A 16252-nucleotide genomic window follows, 5' to 3' on the forward strand; every position below is an offset into this window, starting at 1 on the left:
CAGTTCCCATACTTAGTATAAGGCAGTCAAGTGTGTATATCTTTAAAAATCAAAAATAAGTAATAAAAAAATGGTGTATGAAGCCTAGAGAACCAGGTGCCTCATTCCCCTTTTTCTGCCCCACTTTCCCAAGTATTCCTACTAAATCCCTTCTATCCCCTTGGCCATCTTGGTCTGTGTTTGATTCAAGATTTTTCTCTTGCATAGTTGTCTGTTTACCATATGCATGTTGTCCTTTCTGTCCTTTTCTTCTTAATCCCTTCTTCACTCTGGCACCATTTTTTTGTTTTCCTCTTGATGCCAGGAGGAGATTCCCAGTTGAGTTTTTCCCTTAGAAATCTCATAACTCTCAGAAATCTCTGTAGCTGTGGGAGAAGGATGACCACTTTCAGCTCCAGACGTTCCACTGGCTGCATGAGAATCTCAACGTATCAATATACATATATATATATATATTATCTCAATATGTCAATATGTATACAAAAGCCATCACATTTTTGTGTTTGCAAGGCATAACTTGAGAATTTAAAAGTTGAAATTTCTGTGGTCAACCAAGAAGTGTAGGCAGTGTGTTTTAAAATAAAATACTAAAAAATACAAAAAAGTATCTGGAATGATTGTGCTTTTTAGTGTTCAGTGCTGGCAGTATACTGTTCTGCTTATGTTTACTGTGTGGAGTATTTTTCTGCAGCTCCTGGGTACATTCGAAATGCCTTTACCATGTAAAGAACAGATGCCAGCTGAGAGTAACCCCTGTGGGAGCTGCCAGCATCTGTGGTGGCAATATAAGAGGAGAGAGGAGCTGCCTGGATAAACAGATACTCTGTCAAGAACCCGAGGCACAGACAGGCTCTGGAGTGATGAATGTTTTATTTAACATTACATCTGCTCCTACCCATGGTACGTGAATGGCTCAGAGTGTGCAGCCTGCACCCAAACTGGTGGGATTTCTAACCTGGTTTTGTTGCCATGCAGTGACACACCAGATGCTCTGGGGTGCATCAAGGAAGGCACACGATACTTTGTTCAAATGTGTCACCATTATTAATGATGTCAGCAGTTGTAATTGCCAAGTTACTTAATACACTTAGAGTGCCATTGAGCCGTTCACCTTGGAACCAAATAACTCTTACTTCATTTTACATACCTTAAAATGCAGCTTCGCCCCTCCACAGTGATGCAGTAATATTTATCAGAAGCATTATCCTCGAGTGACATCTCCATGTGCAACAGCCTCCCAACAGCTCCAGACATGTAGTATCATAGAGACATTTTACCTTAGAGATTAAAATCCCCAATTTCCTCAAAACTGCAAAGCTTAAATATGTCCAACTTCAATTCAGCATTCCAATCTTGGAGTTTTCTAGCCATAATGATTAGCCTTATATAGCAATTTTAATAAAGAGAGCTCCAATTAAATAATAAAGATAATTATTTCTATACATAAAGGTGGGGAACCTGAAGCATTCGTTGTTTGTTCTGTATCACAACCTGATGACAGGTTCAGAAGAACCCTGTATTTGGGCTGCTGCTCTGTTTTCTCATCACTGCTGGCAAAGGGGAATAAAACCCTATGTGAGAAGGCTGGGGAAGACAGATTTTTGTTTTAAGGCAACTTGAAACATCTCACTGTAGTGATTTGAGTTACAACTTCCTGTCACTCACTGCAAAGCAGACACTTCTGATATGGCATCAAGGGCCCAGGAGAAATTTGTGGAAATCATGTCACTTTTAGCTCAGCATTGGAGGAATCCACACCTTAAGCACCTACCACTCTGTTGTCCTCACTTCCATAAGTTCATGAGTGTGATGTAATTGTCCTGGATTCAAACTAGTAAAACAGAACCGAACTGCATGATGACTGCAGCTTTTGAAGTTATAAATGATAATTTGAGGATAGAATCGGTAAAACACATTCCGAGAATCAGCCAATATCTGTCGCTGTTGAGGCAGGGACAGGAATGATGAGACTCCATTGTCAGAAGGCAAAGAATGAACTTTATTAACAAGTGGTGTTCCTCTTTTATAACTGGGATCCCTAAGGTGAAATATGATTGGTCTGGAAGTGAAAACATTTCACACCATTGACGCACTGTGAATAGCACATGGTGGTGGAATGTATCTATACACAATATGAACAGAAAGCAAGATAATAGATTGTTTACATTCCTCCCGGACTTTTCCCCAGTCTTAGCCTGGCAGAAATCTTTCTCTTTTTCTCTCTGACTGAACTGAGAATATCCATAAATATCCAGAGGTATTAGGGTTACAGAATAATGTGATATTTGTATAAGCAGCACTGTTACCTTATATTAAAGGAAAATTTAATATTTGCCTCATAAAGAAAGAAGGTTGGCTGGGTTGGAAGCTGTCCCGGATTGAAAATTGGGAAGCTTCCCAAACTGAAATACATTGAAAAATGTATTCTATTTGCCATCTGTATGGCAGTTGTCTTATGTTAAGTGGGCAGTTGTTCCTTGATCAATCCTCTCTCAGGGGAGGCATCTGTCGATAATGGGCCATTGAGTGTCACTGCATGACTGAGAAGAACAAGAACATCCCATTGTGAGATGCTCCACCCAGAGGGAGGAGCCAAGCATTCCTACCAGCATAGAGTCTTGAGATTCTGGCCCACCAGCACAGCTTTTTCTGCGCTGGATTTTCCCAGAGGAACAGCTGCCTTTTCCACTGCCTCTTCAGAGGAAGACTACACCCTTTTTCTACAAGATCACAAGAACCACACCTGCCACTCCAGGAGGACTGCAGCCACTATTCCAATTGGACTGTTACCAGTTCCCTGACCAACAGGGTGTCAGGTTGTATTCTGACTCTGTCAGTGTTGTTTTGGTTCACTGCATTGTTTATTTTATCTTTTTATTTTCTTCCTTAATAAAGAACTGTTATTCCTGCTCCCATATTTTTACCTGAGAGCCCCTCTTCATTTCAAATTTATAACAATTCGGAGGGAAGGGATTTACATTTTTCCATTTCAGGGCAGGCTCCTGCCTTCCTTAGCAGACACCTGTCTTTCCAAACCAAGACAGAAGCATATTAAGTTGTCATACACACATTGACTATCATTTACTAATGATACATTTTACAAGCTAAAGTGTTATTCAGGCTCTCTTTTCTTTCGCCTCAGGTATTGTCATTCCCCTTTCCACTTTTCTAAATCCACCCATTTAAACCTCCATTTCGTGGAGTCTGTTTCCTGCCACATCTTTGGGATATTTTCACTTGTCCCAGAGCTCTTCCTGTTCCACATGTTTGTAGAGATCTGTGTGGGTTTGAGTGAGAAGATAAAAGCTGAAGGGGTCCATGGTGCCCAGTGCAGGTTGGGCACTGTAGTACCACTGTGCCCTGTGGGCTCACCTGAGCCTAGTGTTGATGTTTCTCTTGAAAACAGTTGCTTAGCATTCTGTGCCTTGCACGTGGGCTTCCCCAGCTTATGGTCTGCTCTTTTAATGCACAAAATCCCTCTTCAATTTCTTTTCACTGTTGTGTTGGTATTTTTTGTACTTTTCTCTGGAACAGCTTTTCTGTCTCTGCATCTGAGTGAGTATTTTAAGGTTCTAATTCCAGTGCTGGGTGCCCACAAGGGCCTGTGTTCCCAGACTGTTGGGACACAGCCACACCCAGTGTCTGTGCCAGGGACCTGAGTGGGTCACAGCAGCTTGACAGGAACAAGTTGAGGAGCTGACCTGAGTAAGCTGTTGTAGAACTCTCCTGTGGAAACCTTTGTAGGAGTTTACATCCCTATGTGAGTGATTTAGCTGGCATCAGCAACTCTAAAAGGTTTTGTAGCTGACTATCATGGAAACCTCCTGAAAAAGAAAATTAATACTTACACAGCAGTACAACAACATAAAAGTTGCCGAAAATGTTCTTATTGATTTATTCCTTCCATATTCTTGATTGCATAATAGAAGAAACTCTGTTTTTGTGTGCTATTGTCTTTGTGAAAATCAATATATTTGGAAAATCTAGTCTTGACAGAGAGATTTCCTCAGATCTAACAAAATTACAATGAAGAAGCATTTTTCCTTGCCCTAGAGATGTATTAAGACAATTTACAGCTGCAGATTGGGTGAATCATTGTAGCCTCTCCATGGCTGTAGCAGGGTGCAGGCAACTACTGGATCATTCCAGATAACTGAGGCTTCACAGATCAACTCCTTTCTCTGGAGTCTGCTATGTTCTGTCCTTCATATAACCATTCTTTAAATTTTGTCCATTTAAAATGTTTCTTTAAAGTTTCAAAATTAAAATCAGATTGTCAATTAATCCTTAATTTGTTTGATTTGTTCCTTCTTTAAAAGCAGCACAAGAAGATTTTTTCCAAGAATAAAATGTTCTCCATCTCAACTAAGCACCAATTGTGATTAATTACAGATCTGGTGAAAACACCATTCCTTTTCTGCAGCTGGCAGGAGGGTTTCAGAATAGAGGCAGTGATGTTTCTCCCTGCAGAACAGAGATGGGAGAAGGGCAGGTCCCACCTGCGCATGACTGTTCTGATGCTTAGAGCACCTTATGGCTTTTCCTTCCTTGGGACAGAGAATGAGAAAACACTGATGTTTTTTCCTAGATTTGATCCGCAGTTTGGCTTTCTCTCTAAGTCCTGAGACTTCAGTTATCTGAGTTTTACATTTTCATTCAGCTGTGCTGCCTTAGCAAATAGGGGGAGCAGGAGCAGGAGCAGCAGGGCTGGAGCAGGAGAAGACGGGAGCTTTCCCTGTCCTGCAGGAATTGCTTTGGCTGCTCTGTATCTTTAAGGGGCTGACCCTATCCCACGGGAGCCTCTATAAAGGCAGGTAGGCAGCAGTGCCCTGCTCAGGGAGCTGGAGCCAAGCAGGGGCAGCTCCCAAAATGACTGGCCAGCACAGTTGGGGATATGGGCAGGCTGACGGTAGGTTATGGCATTTCCGTGCTGCATCTCTCTGTCTTCCCCCACTCGTTTTCTTTCTAGAGCTGTTGCCTGAGCCCTGCAGAGCTGCCTGCATTTTGATGTCTGCAAGAATCAAGTTTATACAGCAGGTAATTAATTACTTTATTGATAATCGATGGCACCCAGCAAGTGGCACCAAAAAATGTGCAAGTTTACATCTGCTGCCTTTCAGTGTTGCAATCAACATTCCTAAACTGAGGGAAGCAGTTTGAATGCTTTGGGTTTTTTTCAGACTGCAGATATTACAGATGGGTCCCTTTCCAAAATGCTGTTATAAAAAAGATTACCTGTATCTTTCTCCAAAAGCAGTTCTGTTAGGTAAGGAAGATTCAGTAGAGCAGTAATAGATCTCCCGATTCTGTGCAGTTGCTGAAACGTGATATGTAGGTTTTCATAAAAGTGAATAAAATAAGCTATATGTTATGTATGTCTAGTACATCAATACATTGTACAGATCAGTATCAGATCTCTTACAGAACAAGTTAGGCTTTCTGATTTGACAGTTTTTAATTTAGTCCTCCTCCTTTGCTTCCCACCTCCAAGGATGTGTGTCACAGTGCACGGGGGGGATGTGGAGCTCCTGAAGAATTGCCACAGTAGCATCATGTAGTGCCTGGATCCTTTACAGACAGGGTGGATGAGTGGCTGATGCTGGCCAATGAAACAATTGCATAACTTGCAGGAGTCTCTTTCCTTGCAGCAATTATTTTAGCTGCTGAGTGTCCAACAAGAGTCTTTTGAATAATCTTCAGGGGCCAGTCTCTTTCTTAACAGCAATTCCTTTAGTTTCTGTGAGTCTGAAAGCAAGTTTGAATACCAAATGAAGCTGGTTAGTGCTAGTAAATAATGTTATGTATTTGTGCTTGTAGCTAGGCATAATAGAGCCATGGATACTCTTATGAAGCTTGTGAGAGCCAAATGATATTGCCTTAGCTTGTGTAAGAGCATTTAATTCCTAAATCTGCTTGCTAGGCAGGCTGAGAAAAGATATTATTTTATAAGCTTAGCAGAAAGTGTCAAAGCTAAGTAACAGTGTAATGGATCACTGTTGTATTATGTAAACTCAAGGAGGCTAAATACCTGTGCTTGATTTAAAAAAAGATTCCCCTTGTGAAAGTATGTGAGAATGCTACGATTAAAAATGTGCTTCTTGAGAATCCCAAACTACAATTGTTACTGTTATACTTTATGCACAGAAGAAGCAGCAGAAGAATTTAATTGCTGCTTTCACTACTATAGCAAAGTAGAAAATGAGCCACAAGAAATAGGAATTTTTGATATGGATAAGCTTTTGTTATCTCAAATGGCTTAAGATTCTTCCAGGTCTGGCAGCAGAATTCTGCTATTAAACTGGGCTTTTCCCCCTCTTTATTGAGGTCAGGAAGTCTAAAAGTGCTAATTATCATCCCGTATCCTTCACTCAGGTTAGAGAGATACCATAAGGGGCATGAGTGAAGAATGGAGCTGTCTCAAAGATTTACTGCAGTCATAAAATTATTTTAAAAATAACTGCATAGTCAGTAGCTAAGAGACTGAGTCATCTGCATCTAATTTGAATTGCTGGAGCTTTTATACTCTCTTTCCCAGGGAGAATTAAATGCTTTTTCTTTGGGGAGTGTGTTTGTGCACGCAAATGTTTACACCAGTACCCACCTTGGAACACCTTATCAAGGTAACTCCAACCTCTGCAGACAGAGAGTGGCACGAGTGACTGTGGGTACGACAGTCTGTTGATGTGCCATGATCTGCTTGGTGTGTTCTGGACAAGATCTTTGAATCCCCATCTTGTTGCAGCCTGCTTGTGCTAATAAAACCACACCAGCTTAGAATTTAAATTAATTTCTCACATTCCAAACATTGGAGTCACTTTGCTGAACAAGCTTTATTTCAAGCCTCCTGAAAACCCATAAGGACCATTCTGTGTGTGGTGGGAAGGAAATAATGCTGCTTTCCTTTGCTTGCTGTTGAAGGCCCTTCTGAGTGGCACAAAGCTTACCCCATTGCCCAGGGGAACCGGCAGTCCCCCATCGACATCGACTCTGCACGGGCAGTTTATGACCCCAGCCTGCAGCCACTCGTCATCTCCTATGAGTCCTGCAGCTCCCTCAGCATCTCCAACACCGGCCACTCCGTCATGGTGGAGTTTGAGGACACTGATGACAGGACAGGTGAGACTAGCACAGCCAGCTGACTCACAACACCAGCTTGGGATTTAGTGGGGGAAATAATTAAGTACATTCTGTACAGAGTAACTTCTATGATGTATAATTTCAGTTTAGAACAAGGCATGTGACTGCAGCCATTTATATTTTGTCTTCACTTGGAGCCTCTGTAGCAATGCAATATCACAGATCGATAAGTGTTTCTTCAGTAGAAAAAGCTCTTGCGTCAGGAAAATGAGAAGTTTGATTGCAGTCCTTTTCTTTGAGATGAGATTTGAAGTTTGCTGGGCATGTCTCCAGCACTGCTAGACCACATCCAGCACCCAGAGCAGGGATGTGAGCTCCTCAGTGCTTGGTTCGTGATCACCCCAATCAAAGATGCCAACTCACGTGCCAGCTCTGGCTCAGTGCCCAGCTCCCACCCACAGGGAAGGGAAGAGGATAAGCAGAGCTGGGTCATGCAGCACAGTCATCATAATCCCTGCACCAATTTGTACCTGGACAGGTTACTGTTACCTTGCATTTTCTTCTTTCCTCCCTGACTCGTAGCACTTTGGTTTCTTCAGAAATTAGAAAATCTTCAGCTCATTCTGAGTTCTGAGTTGGTAGCAGCCAACTTTGGATGTTGGACTGTCTGCAGTTGTACATTATTCTTGTCTCAGCCCTTGGCAGGGAATGTAAATTCTTTAAGTGATTGAATATTTCTTCTGTTAGGTCTCTTTCCATGGTAGACTGTGCTTTTACCTCTGGGGGTAGGGGAAGAGCATTCAAATAGAGATAATAAAGTAGCTGATAAATAGGAAGAGTGCATTAGAAAAACAAAACAAAAAGAACTGGAACAATTTTTAAACCTATCAGCTGATTTCCTCTTCCTTTTGGGTGTGCTGGTTGACACAAACTAAATAGGATTCCTTGCTATTGAAAACAAATTACTTTTTCTGTGAAGTGGCTTGTCTGTCCTACCAGGACCTTTGAAATAAGGGCTAAAGGTTAATATTCCAGATATCTTGTTTTAAAATTTCTCTTCTGGAATGAATTTAACGACCTGCCCAATGAGATGCTCAAGTTTTTAAGCATCTTATCTTTACTGAATTTGCAAAGAAGACTGGGTGAGCATTTTCCATTTTTATTGCACATATCTGTTCAGAATGTCACCCTATAAATAGAATTTGTTAAACCTCTTGGAAGTATTATCTTAGTTTGGTAACTACTTTAATGCAATTTTCAGCTGAACTGTATCTGTGTAACAGTGAACTTTATTCTGCTTTAGAAGTTTAAGAACATCTATTACTCTGAATTTAGAGACACAGAGCACCTGCCAGGAATGAAACCCTTTCTACACTAAGTGTGTCTTGTTTCAATAACATTTTTTCAAGGAAAATGACTGCTAGGAGTGGGAAACATGGTTTAACTGCTTTTAGTTGTATTGAAATAGATCTAGTGACTCAAAGCTGTGTAAAAATGACATTACAGAATTTTGACAGTAATCCATAATAGCTCAGCTTCTTAAAATATTAGGGACAGGTGATGCATTCTTTTTCTAATTTTAGAAAAACATACTAGGAGTATTTATACCCTTAATTAATACTAAAACCTTGGCTTTGGCAGAGCCAGTTTCCTGCATACAAGTCAGCTAGAAGCATGCACATGTGGTAGCACCACACAAGGCCCAGCTTCCATTCTTGAAATAAAATATTATGAACGGCACTGAGGATACAAGCTTTACAGATCTTAAATATAATTTTAATTTTCTTAATGTGAGACTCTGATCAGGTCTTGAGGTCTGTTGGGCAAAGTGTATTGCATTTGGTGGCATATAAAATTACAAGGATTACTGATGCTGTGATAAAATATCTTCTATAGGTGGCATCTTAAACATTCGTCTGTGCTTAGGTGCTATTTCTAAATGATGCATGAAGTGTCTCTGTGGCATTTCCTTACCTTTAGAAGGTGATTTGGGGTTAAGTGGTATCATGTGAAGTACCAGCTATTGTATTTCCTCTTTTATGGGATCAGGTATTTAAAGGAAATGGAATATAGATAACCTCCACTGGAAGTAAAGATACTGTAAGAAGGAAATACTTAGCTGAACTGTCTAACTGATGTTCAGGGTATAAGGTTTCCTTAGTCTTCTCCTGTCCAGGTGAACAATCCCAGCTCTCCCAGCCTTTCCTCCCAGCAGAGCTGCTCCATCCCTCTGCTCATCCTGGTGCCTCCTCTGGGCTCTCTGCAGCAGCTCCAGGTCCTGGCTGTGCTGGGCCCAGGGCTGGGGCAGCTCTGCAGGTGCTGCCTGCAGCAGAGGGAGAGAACCCCCTCCCCTGCTGCCCATGATGGGGTTCAGCCCAGGGCAGGGGGTTTCGGAGCGGGGCCAGCTCTCACCCACAGCACCCCTGGGTCCCTCTCCCAGGGCTACTCCATCTGTTCCACTTGTATTTATTGTGTTTAACTGGAAAGGCATAAGGGTGGTTACCATATCTTCATGTGTCAAATATGCTCTTTCAAGAAAGCTACAATTTCTGTGAAGATAGCCACACAGTGTTTTTAATTTACATTTTCAAATGAGTTTTGATGCACTCCATTAGTAAATCCACCCCTCTTAAATGCCTGGATGATGCATCTTTTGCATGCTGGCAGCTGGGAGAGCCTGCTGGCTTTTTTCCACTATTGTGCCAACAGTGCTTAGCTTAACTAGCAGGAAGCTAAAAAGAATGCTTAAGCTTTCTTCTCCTGATTTTTATTTCTTATCTTTTTGTTTGTTTGTTTGTTTTGTGTTTTTTTTGTTGTTTTGTTTTGTTTTGGGGGTTTTTTTGTGTTGTGGTTTTTTTTTTGTTTTTTTTTTTTTTGCTCTTCTGCCCAGCAATCAGTGGAGGGCCCTTTCAGAATCCATTCCGGCTAAAGCAATTCCACTTCCACTGGGGCACCACACACAGCCAGGGATCAGAGCACACCATTGATGGAAAACCTTTTCCCTGTGAGGTAAGGATGTGTTTTCACAGACGGGATTATTTCCTACAAATGATGTTGTCATATGACTTTGTCTGCAGTGGGGGCAGAATTAGGATTCTGATTCCTTGCTCACCATGGGTAGGTCAGCCATCCCTGCCCTCCTCAGCTGGATGGGGAGAGGAGAGATAAGGAGATAAGGAAAGGCATAAGGGATAAGGGCAGGAGAGCTTCCTCACCAGTTACTGACACAGCAAAACAAAAAATCTATTAACAACCAAATCAGAGTAGGATAATGGCAAATAAAAACCAAATCTTAAAACAGCTTCTCCTCACCCTCCTTTTTTTCCTGGGTTTCATTTTACTCCCAGCTTTCTGCACCTCTCCCCCAAGTGGTGCAGGGGGATGGGGAATGGGGGCTGTGCTCAGCTCACCCCAGGTTGTCTCTGCTGCTCCTTCCTCCTCAGGGGAAGGGCTCCCCACATCTTCCAGTGCTCCAGTGTGGGGTCCTTCCCACAGGAGACAGTGAGCTCCTTGAGCTGCTCCAGCCTGATTCTTCCCATGGGTGCAGTCAGTCCTTCAGGAGCTGCTCCAGCCTGGCCCTTCCCATGGGTGCAGTCAGTCCTTCAGGAGCTGCTCCAGCCTGATTCTTCCCATGGGTGCAGTCAGTCCTTCAGGAGCTGCTCCAGCCTGGCCCTTCCCATGGGTGCAGTCAGTCCTTCAGGAGCTGCTCCAGCCTGATTCTTCCCATGGGTGCAGTCAGTCCTTCAGGAGCTGCTCCATCCTGGTCCTTCCCATGGGTGCAGTCAGTCCTTCAGGAGCTGCTCCAGCCTGGTCCTTCCCATGGGTGCAGTCAGTCCTTCAGGAGCTGCTCCAGCCTGGTGCATTCCTTATGATCATCAGCTGGGGAAGCTTCTGGCAGTTTCTCACAGAAGCCACCCCTGTACCCTCCCACTCCCAAAGCCTGGCCATGCCACCCCTGTGTGGGCTGTTACAGAAAAAAATTTGCCTGGTTCCTGCCCACACTCACGGACCTGTCCGAAGGATTGAACTTCTTCATGTTTCCAGCAAAGCCTTTGACACACAACTGTTCTGTTATGAACAACTGTTAGTGCTATTGATACAAAAACATGTTCATAACTTTGATTACTAATTTAATTCTTATTTGTTATTTTTCTTTAAAGCTCCACTTAGTACATTGGAATGCCAAAAAATACGCAACATTTGGAGAGGCAGCAGCAGCTCCAGATGGCTTGGCAGTAGTTGGTGTTTTCTTGGAGGTAAGAATTGCAAAAATAGCATGTTTACATGATAAAAAGCATTATGCTGTAAAGTGTTTGAGGACTATGCCACATATTTAAGAAGTGCTTAAGGAAAACAGATGACTTACTGGAAGCATTAATGCATTACAAATTGCTGATAAACTTTGGTAGGAATGTTAAGATTTGGGTTAGAAAACAACTCCTAATTAAAGCACAGTTGTAGTCCTTCTTATTTAACCTGTCTATTCCATTATTTTAGATTGGAAAAGAACATGCCAGTATGAACAGACTCACTGATGCTTTGTACATGGTAAAATTTAAAGTAAGTTTTAAGCTCTTTAAATTTGCTTCTGGGATATCCTTTAAAAATCATGCTCATGTACATCTTTGAGACAAAAATGAAAAATCACTCGCCCACAGATCCTCCCATAACTAGAACATAATTGTAGTTGTAGCTTCTTTTTCCCCTCCAAAGTTCATATTATTTTCCTAATCTCAGGTGCCTCACAAGACCATGCTGACCCCACTGGTCATCCAGAGGTTCTGCCTTTCCCCAACACTCTAAAATCCACAGCTCCCTGACCCTTGAGACTCAGATCTTAGACTCAGCAAAATAATCCTTTTCCATTGAGCCTCAGCTGGCTCAAGTGGAAGCTGGTTGTTTGTCTTTGCTGCAGAGCTCTGTCAGGGATGATCTCACTGAGGTCCAGGGTTTGTTCCTGAGGTGTTTTCTGAGTGAGCAAGACCCTTTTGGATGCTCCTACAGAATGAAGAACATTTCTCTAGACTGTGGTACTTAAGGCAATCACTACTTTAGGCAGCACCTCCTTCTATTTCTACCAATATTTTGGTTGATGTATCTTCCTCTATCAATGCACCTTCCTCTAATTCTAGATTTGAAGGTTTGATTTTTTTTTTAAAGCCAATACTTACAATAGCAGACAGTGACTATAGGATTTAAATTTTCCTACTAAAATAGATGAGAAAGTAATGAAACAAGGAATTCTGCTATGACAGTATCTGTACTCACACTGAACACTATATACAGAACACACTTCCTACATTATTTTTGGGCCTGTTGTGACAAGAGGTGAATTTTGGTAGATACAATAATGCAAGACCTCAAAGGCCACAAAGCCAGCATTAGGCATCACACTTGCCATCTACTTTTGGCTAACAGTTATAAGGCAGCCAAACCTTTACAGAATTTTCCTTTCCCCTATTTTTAGTGTTACTTAAACATTTTCTTCTCTTTCAAAAAAAAATTTTTTTACCTGCACTTAAAAGTAAAAGGATAAATTTCAATCTATGTTCTTTTCCCAGGGAACAAAAGCTCAGTTTAGAGGCTTCAACCCTAAATGTCTACTGCCCTTGAGTCTAGATTATTGGACATACCTCGGTTCTTTGACAACCCCACCCCTTAATGAGAGTGTGACATGGATAGTGCTGAAAGAACCTATAAGAATCTCTGTGAAACAGGTAACTTTCTGACACTGTTATTGTAGCATTCAATGCTGGATAAGCAGGCAAAGACTGTTTTGATTTGAAATGAGGCTAAGTTAAAAGTCTCTGAATATTCAGCCTATTCAATCCTCAGGGCTTCTGTTATTTTCTGTTAATGCTCTCTGGGAGCTTTGCTTGAACCTGTTCCATTAACTGATTAAAATATACTGAATATTTCTTTTTAGTCCTATTTAAAAAAACATTATTGTTGATTGCCCCCTTGAGCGGTGAATTGTTTCCCCTGAACTTCCAGCTGGAGAAATTCCGCATGCTGCTCTTCACCAGTGAGGAAGACCAGAGGATCCAAATGGCCAATAACTTTCGCCCTCCTCAGCCTCTGAAGGGGAGAATTGTTCGAGCTTCCTTCAAGGCCTGAAGAAAACTGGTAATGGTCCTGAGATATCCAAGAGCTTCCACACGTGAGATACTCTAAACAGAAACTCTGGTCTACTGACCACTCATGGAACACACAAGACAGGCATTTCCAAGAACCCTCTGCTTGGATGGGGACAATCTTCTGGCTTTTTTTGGAGAAATGACATCTTTTTACCAGCACTATTTAATATAAGGGACAGCTGAGTAAACTAGGCTGTTATCCAAGACATGAAATTCTATAAAATTAAAATGACATTAAAATTCAACTTGATATAAAACGGAAAATTGTGTGGTGATCTACCAGTGCTGATGGCCACAACTTCTACTTGTCTCATTTAATATATGAGGAAACAGTAATCAAGAATTTTGGATAAATTGGACTTAAATTTTCCTTAATAATCTGTTGTTACCACTTGCTGAGCTCTAATTTAAAGATTGCTTTCACTGTATTCTTGCTGCCTGATGACACAGTGTGTGAGTCACACTAGAGAAAAGATCTTTACTTGCCTCAACTAGGCCCTGGTATGAAAATTAAATATATATTTTAAATCTAGTGTTCTAAGATGCTATCTTACAATGTAATGCTGTGTTGAAAAGCAGAGCAGTTTACTGCAGTGTTATTTAGGTATTTGTCCCTTCAGCCCATGCAGAACACAGGACTACTGTGCCCTGGTCAGGGTCAGTTTGGTTGAAGAGTTCCTCTGTAGCGATCCAGGTGTGTTTTGTGTTCCTCAGTTGCTCAGATTCTACCTCAGCTCACTGCTATGCTCTGCAATATGACCTCCTTCAGTGTCTGCCCTACAGAGAGCAGGTGTTTTGTTTCCTTTAGGGACCTAACTTGGGTAGATCTTGTCTGCCCTGAGTGTGCATTGCTGCACAGACCCTCCCTGCCCCAGGGCTGCCTGGCAGGGATGCTCCCTGCACACATAAGGCTTCAGCACTCCTGAGTCCTTTTGCCTCTGCAAAATTGCTTTAGAACAGGCGTGTGTTGGTTCTGCAGCTTAGTGACAGAATTCTGACTCTGGTACTCAATACTGTGATATTCTCTGTGACTACCCACAGTCAATTCCCAGCTCCTTGAGTTCTGGGCCTCACATGGCCTGCTCTGTCTGTGTGGTTCAGGTAGATATTGCTGATGTTGATCACTTTCCATCAGCTGAGATGGAGAAATCGGGATGTCCAAGGATGAAAGTGGGGACAAGGGAGAACACCAGCTGCTGTGGCTGCTCCCCTTTCTCCAGGGAAGGATGACACAAGGTGTGGACCACAGTACAAGGAGTGAATAACTGGAATTCTGCTCCTCAAATCTCCAGGGTTTTTCTGGTACACTGACCTAAAACTTTGTTTCTCAGTTTCCTCTTATGTAGAAAGAGGGTAACACTGACCTCTACCTCACAGGGCTGTTGTGAGGGCTAATTCAGCATTGTTTTAGCTGTGGGATTCCTATCCAGGAGATGCTAAAGGCAATGGAAAATCCTTACAAAATGCAATGGTTTTAGCTATTATGAATGTATTATGAACTTCGCTAGTAATGCAAACTGGTATTGTAGAAACTATTTAATGTATCTTAATTTCTTTATCAAATTAAATAAATGAGACTTTAAAATCATGTGTGCATATCTTCATCCTTCTTTTTGAGAAGACCCACCTCTCCCTACTTACAGCATAATTTTTCTTGGATTTTCATCAACAGAAATTATGTTTGTTTTCAACAGGTGCATCTTTTTGGGATCAAGGAATGCTTTGACTCTTTATCTTCAGTTCTACAGAAACTTTGCCTAAGCTACTATGGAATGATCTGAGTCCAGATAAGAGTTATCCCTCCCAAGTTTGTGGACATGTTTTTAAATACTAGAAATTATTTCTAACACCTCTTTTTAGTCTATATCACAGTTCTTACCATCTTCTGGGATTAACAGTTTCTATTTCAGTTTAATCCTTTCACTTAAGTTCTAACATACTGTATACCTTGAATGACTTCTTGCCTAGAGTTCAATTATCATTAAACTTATCTCACTGTTAAAATTTACATTAAGAGATGCATTCTAAAATGTAAAAGTCTTTCAAAAAAACTTACATTTTGATAGAAAAAAATTATTAGGGGAAAATTAAAAATACTTTTGATGAAAAGATAACCAATATTATTTACCTTATGTACCATAATCAAGCTATTCCAGCACTGCTGCATTAATATTAGTACAGGTGTTCACAGAGCAGGTCAGTCTCTCATAGGAGGTAAAGAGGGCTTGTGCACTGAAACTTTGTCCAGTTTTCCCCAACTCCAACCCCACAATCTAAAAAAAGTTTATTTATGCCCAGAACATGTCTGCTGTGACCTTGCACACAGTACTTAAGTTTCTTTGAAATGGTTTATTCATGAACAGCAGAAGGATAATGTTTAGCTTACACAGTTATTGTAAAAGCTCAGTTATTGCAAAGAGTGTTAAATGCTTACTTGCTCAAAGGTGTTCAGTTCCAGAAGAAACCGAACTGTACCTTCCAGCAGAAATAAATTTGATTTTGCTTATAGGTTTTGTTGGTTGTTTGGATTGGGGTTTTTTTTTCAGTTGTTGGATGGAAGAACATGATCTATTTTTTAGCACAGGGAAGTAAAATATAAAAGACTTTTATATCCTTTGTTGTTTCTTGAGACCCTGATCGTCCAATAAAAGCCACAATTATTGTATTGGATAAACAGCTATTTAATGCACTTCATTTATTTTGAGACTGAACAATTCTAAAACGTGAGCTATCCTTACCTTTTACCAAATTGTTGTGTAGAAGGAAAAATGGGATTTGACTGTAATTATTCCAGCAAGAGTTCACCTACCTTCTCCTGGGATTGCAACCATCCTGACTGAGAGGAGAGAGGCCTCACATTTAGGACAGCAACTGAACTTGCACAGTGGTAAAAAGCTAAATTAAAAATGCCATCTAGTGGCTCTCCTTCCCTTTCGTGCCACAGTGCTTAAAACAATTAAGGCCCATTCAGCCAAAATACAACAGAGGAGAGAATCTAACTCTGACAATAATAATTTGTAAAGTGATTGCCATTGAAA

General features: G+C 41.3%; 1 protein-coding gene across 1 annotated transcript; it reads left to right on the top strand.

Moving 5' to 3' along the window:
- Positions 1-4834: 4834 nt before the first annotated feature.
- On the top strand, positions 4835-14802 carry CA7 (carbonic anhydrase 7). Its single transcript, XM_021548755.4, has 7 exons — positions 4835-4909; positions 6919-7116; positions 9968-10086; positions 11238-11333; positions 11575-11637; positions 12639-12794; positions 13072-14802. The coding sequence occupies exons 1-7, from the start codon at positions 4870-4872 to the stop codon at positions 13192-13194; spliced, it is 795 nt and encodes a 264-aa protein (XP_021404430.1). The 5' UTR covers positions 4835-4869; the 3' UTR covers positions 13195-14802.
- Positions 14803-16252: the final 1450 nt, after the last annotated feature.

Source organism: Lonchura striata, chromosome 11, assembly GCF_050655825.1.
Source record: "Lonchura striata isolate lonStrDom1 chromosome 11, ASM5065582v1, whole genome shotgun sequence".
Classification (NCBI taxonomy): Eukaryota; Metazoa; Chordata; class Aves; order Passeriformes; family Estrildidae; genus Lonchura; species Lonchura striata.

Coding starts and splice junctions, on each gene's coding strand:
- CA7 (XM_021548755.4), top strand. CDS start 4,870: ATGACTGGCCAGCACAGTTGGGGATATGGGCAGGCTGACG. Junction 4,910..6,918: donor GGGATATGGGCAGGCTGACG/GTAGGTTATGGC, acceptor TTGCTGTTGAAG/GCCCTTCTGAGTGGCACAAA. Junction 7,117..9,967: donor GGACACTGATGACAGGACAG/GTGAGACTAGCA, acceptor TCTTCTGCCCAG/CAATCAGTGGAGGGCCCTTT.